Below are 5035 nucleotides of genomic sequence, written 5' to 3'. Positions count from 1 at the left end.
TAATTGGGATGGGAGTGTCAGAGACAGTGCGATTGGCACAGGACAGAGCGGAGTTTAGGGCTGTTGTACATAGGGTCGCTATGAGTCGCAGGCAATTCGACGGCACATAACAACAACAACAATAAAGAAAAGCCAAAATAAAAGTGCTTCTTTTGTACCTAGGGTCTCTGCACTGAGAACCTTCTAAACTCAGAAGAATATTGATGTCAATACACAAGACAAGATCTGTAATAAACACTAGGCTTACAAATGTTGAAAGGAAGCAAAGAATTTTTTTTCCAGAGCTGACACAGAAGGAAAATCTTCTCCCAGATTTGACACTCTGAAATCAGGTTTCTAGCCTTGTAAATTGAGAAGCATACTCTATTTGATAAAGCCATCTACCTTTGACATTTCTTTCATAGCAGTGCTTGATAACTAAATCAGTAACCCCATATATAGTCAACAAAACATTGTTAACTTCTGAATCATCTCCGTAATCAGTTGCAGATCTCACCATTGTAAGTCATCCTCTAGGCTTTTGTTGGTTAAGTTTTGGAAGTATATCTCCAGGTCTTCCTTCCTAGTCTGAGAAATTCCATTGGAATCCTTTTTACATTGTAATCATAAAAACTTACAATAACAGTTGAATGGAGACTTTACATGAAGGGTAAAGGAATAAAACCTTAATGCCCATATGGAAGCCAAGAGCTCAGTGAACCACCATTGCACCCAGATTATTCACTATAAATTAGTGTTTTTTCTTCTCAGTAAAGAAAACATTCAGTAGAAATTGTATTATATTTCTCTGGTAAATGTACTTTCTTCTCTAATCAAATTTCCATCTCCTTATTTCTCCTTCTCTGCCCTGGCAAATGGTCTCTCTTCTTTTTTTTTCTTTCTTAAAAAGTTAAATCCATTAAGCAGAAACTTTTTCAAATGCCTGTTGCTAACCTATCAAATCTCTACTCATTACCCTTCACAAATATCTTTCTCCAAACAAGCACTCAAAGGCACTGCCATAAAAGGACAAACTCATAATCTTTCTCCACAAATTTGTTTTTTCAGTGTTTCACATCTCATGACTGTTACCAAAATCCATTTAGTTACAAAAATAAAAACTACCTCTCTCCACCTATAATTAATACATTGCCTTCTAAATGGCAGACATTTCTAATACATTCACTTCATACATAGTCACATTCACTTCATATATAGTCCTAGATAGATCATAGCCCTGGTCTCATCCTAGTTTCAATTTGAGCTTCCTAACTTCCCCCTGACCCTGATAATTTTCCCCTTTCTCCTTCTGAAAAACTGATGTCATAACTTAAGTCACATCTTATCAGCCCTTAATAACAACTTCCTTTGCTCTCAAGACCAAACAAAAATTCTTAACTACTTTTTGTGGCTCATGCTCATCTCTCAAATCTTGTTTTATGTCATTCACCACCCCCCACACCCTGTACTGTAGATGAATTAGAATACTGTGTCTCAGTCTACCACAGGGAATTTGCACATGTTGATCCTCTATTTGGATTACTCTTGTTCATGAAACAAAAGCCTTCTATCTAATTTACACATACAATTTTTTTTAAGTCTTCCTTGAAAAACCTTCTCATATTTTGCCAGAGGGTTGAGTCATCTCTGTTTGTGATTATATAGTTCTTTCGTGTCATTATGGATTAACTGTGAGCCTATTAGTTCTTGTCATGTCTAGATTGTAAACTGGAATAGAGTGGGACATTATTATTATAATAATTATTACAATATTTTCATTTTTTGGTGTAAGATAATATAAATTCATTTTATTTCTATTTATTATAAACATTAGTGAGAGGGTAATGAGAGTTAGAGACACTTCTTAGAGAAGAAAAATATAAAGATAAGGCATTTCTTCATGTTAATAAAAAAGTGACTATGTTATTTTTCTCGGCAGGCTTACAGAGAGCTAGTGCAAGAGCCCCTTCACCGTACCGGAGAGATTTTGAAGCCAAGCTCAGAAATTTTTACAGGAAATTGGAAGCCAAAGGATTTGGTCAGGGTCCAGGAAAAATTAAGTGAGTGTTCCAGTGCTTGGCTAAAAATTTAAGTTTTAGAGTTTTCTGTATTGTTTTTTCACTGTACCTTTGTAGTTTTTTGTTTTGGTTTTTTAATACCCCACTGTGATAGAAGCTATACTTATAGAAAGGGAGAATAAAGTTAGGAAATTGGAAAGAAAAAAAGAAAGGAAGTTAAAGAATTGGAAGGACAGCATAAAGGGAATGGAACAGAGAGAAAAGTTTCAGATAAAAGCATATATTAAATGAATGGTAAATATTTTAGAAAACAAGGAAGCATAAACACGATTATTAAGTCTTATATGTTCTCTCATTTATTCATGGGGCAAATTCTGTCTCATTAGTCAAGTCAGTGAACTCTGTAGCTTTGGACAATTAAGAAATTGTTTATTGTTTTTCTTCTAAATTTAGTGGTTCTTAATGTGTAAGTGTAAAATCTGAATTTAGAAATCCAGTTTAAAAGACATCCTTATGAGTGATCAAAAGAATTTAAATTGTAGCCCAATATGATGGAATCTGTCCAATTTTACATGTACAAATTTTCTTGTTGTCTATATTTAAAAAGATACTAAAAATAAGTCTCTTGCAAAATTGATTTATTGATTTCTCTTACTGAGGGAGCTCTGGCGGCTTACTGGTAAGGAGTTGCACTGCTGACTTAAAGGCTGGTGGTTCAAATACACCAGCAGTCTCCTCCAATACCATTTATTGCCTCTAAAAACCCTCACAAGAATCGGCTATGAGTCAGTTTCTGAAAAAAGCAGTGCATAACAACAACACCTCTTATTGAGCACTCATTGCTTAGAGAATACAGCCAAATATCAGAGCCTTAGGGCCACTGCTCACTACACATATTGCTTCTTCTCTAATTGTTATTGTCAGGTGCTGTCAAGTCGAGTGTGACACATAGCAACCCTATGACTTTGCTTTTTCCTTACAGGCTCATTATTCGTCGAGATCATTTGCTTGAGGGGACCTTCAATCAGGTGATGGCTTATTCCCGGAAAGAGCTCCAGCGAAACAAGCTCTATGTCACCTTTGTTGGAGAAGAAGGGTGAGGTGCCAGTGTTCATGCAGACATCTGGGCAGGTTCATACCTGAGATAAAAGGATGCAGGGGAGTTACTCTAAGCTTTTTGCCCAAAATTATTCTAGTCACCCCCATATAGCCATCTGTCAGATGGTTTTCAAACATTAAAGGTGAAATTTTTATAGAAACTAAGTGAGTCTGAGACCACATGGCCAAAGAGGAAGCAAAAAAAGCAAGCCTAAAGTCACTAGGTTTTTATTTTTTCAGTAATTGTACCCTTAATAGTATCTAATCAAGGAATCTCCTTTTCAAAATGCTTATGTACAACTATGTAGCAAAATAGTCATATAATTTCATAGAAAATATCTCGAATGTGAAGTCAAGCTCTCCTAGGAGGTATATCAGACTGACCTCTGAAGTTTTTCCAGTTCTTACAAATATACATTTAATGTCATAGGAATTCATTTTATGCCTTTACACACTATTTTCTTGTTTCTGATGGACAAGCTGATTTAATGTGTTTCTGACAGATGTGCACATTCATGGACATTCTTTGGGCACACAGTGAGCTTCTTGAACTTCTGCTTCCTTTGCAGCCTAGACTACAGTGGTCCATCAAGAGAATTCTTTTTCCTGCTGTCTCAAGAACTTTTCAACCCATACTATGGACTTTTTGAGTACTCTGCAAATGATACGTACACAGTGCAGATTAGCCCCATGTCTGCGTTTGTGGAGAATCACCTTGAATGGTAAAACCTTTTCATTTTGTTATGTTTGAAATTTCCTGTTTTTCTGAGTCAACAATCAACAGCATTTTACAAAGGCCTCTGTGTTCAGAGAAGAGGACAGAAGACCAGGAGAAGGTGCTGAGAGTGATTATCAAAGCTTGAGGAAAAATATCAGTCTTTACCCAGAATAAAAAATAAATGAATATAAGTATTACAATCGCCCCACAATCTCACCAGCATTTGTTGTTGACTGCCCCGATGAACTTTGCTATTGTTGCTGGGGTGAAATGATATCTCATAGTTATTTTGATTTGCATCCCTCTGATAGTTAGAGAGCTTGAACATTTCTTCACGTGTTTGCCATCTGAATGTCTTCTTTGGTGAAGTGATTATTCATATCCTGTGGCCATTTTGTGACTGAATTGTTTACCTTTTTTGTTCTTCTTGTTGTTGAGGTGCTGGAGTATTCTATATATTTTAGATATAGGTCCCTTATCAGATACATCACTACCAAATATTTTCCTCATTTTGGATTTTCTTTAACCTGTTGGAGATGGTATTTGAGGTACACATAGGGATTTGATTCTTAGAAGGTCCCATTTATCTATTTTATTCTCTCCAGAGTGTAGGGTTATTTTTGTGCTTAGAAGACTGTTCATGCTGTGAATTAGGATTTCTAGAGTAGTTCCTAGCTCTTCTCTGATGAATTTTATAGTCTTTGGTTTTACTTCTAGGTCCCTGATCCACTTTGAGTTGGTTTTTGTGTAAGGTGTGAGGTGTGGGTCTTGCTTAAGCTTTCTGCAGCTGTTTTTCCAATTATGCCAACATCATTCATTAAAGAGATTGTCTTTTTCTCTTATTCACTGCTAGTGGTAATGTAAAATGGTACCATCACTATGGATGGTGCTCTGGTGCTTTCCCAGAAAGTTAGGAATAGAAATACCATTATGACCCAGAAAATCCAATACTGGGAATATACTCTAAATACACTAGGGCCACAACTCCAACAGATATATGCACATACATGTTTATTGCAGCATTATTTACAATAGCAAAGTGATGTAAGGAACCCAAGTTCCCATCAATAAACGAATTTATAGAGAAACTCTGGTACATCCACACAATGGAATACTACACAGCATTGAAAAACATTGAAATAATAAAACATTACACAACATGAGGAAGCATTGAGGACATTATGCTAAGTGAAGTCACAAAAGAATAAATCTATGATATTAT

General features: G+C 35.8%; 1 protein-coding gene across 1 annotated transcript in view; it reads left to right on the top strand.

Annotated features, from left to right (window-relative positions):
* The window catches only part of HECW1 (HECT, C2 and WW domain containing E3 ubiquitin protein ligase 1), a 384473-nt gene that overhangs the window by 340927 nt on the left and 38511 nt on the right, over window positions 1-5035 (top strand). Inside the window, exons 19-21 of the mRNA XM_006900196.1 lie at window positions 1919-2039; window positions 2980-3093; window positions 3665-3817. Of these exons, the coding sequence (XP_006900258.1) occupies window positions 1919-2039; window positions 2980-3093; window positions 3665-3817 (388 nt within the window). The remainder of the gene's footprint in view (window positions 1-1918; window positions 2040-2979; window positions 3094-3664; window positions 3818-5035) is intronic.

Source organism: Elephantulus edwardii, unplaced genomic scaffold (genome assembly GCF_000299155.1).
Source record: "Elephantulus edwardii isolate Elephantulus edwardi_28Jun2011 unplaced genomic scaffold, EleEdw1.0 scaffold00276, whole genome shotgun sequence".
NCBI lineage: Eukaryota > Metazoa > Chordata > Mammalia > Macroscelidea > Macroscelididae > Elephantulus > Elephantulus edwardii.
Note: the sequence above shows the minus strand (reverse complement) of the source record. Positions and strands in the feature narration are given on the sequence as shown.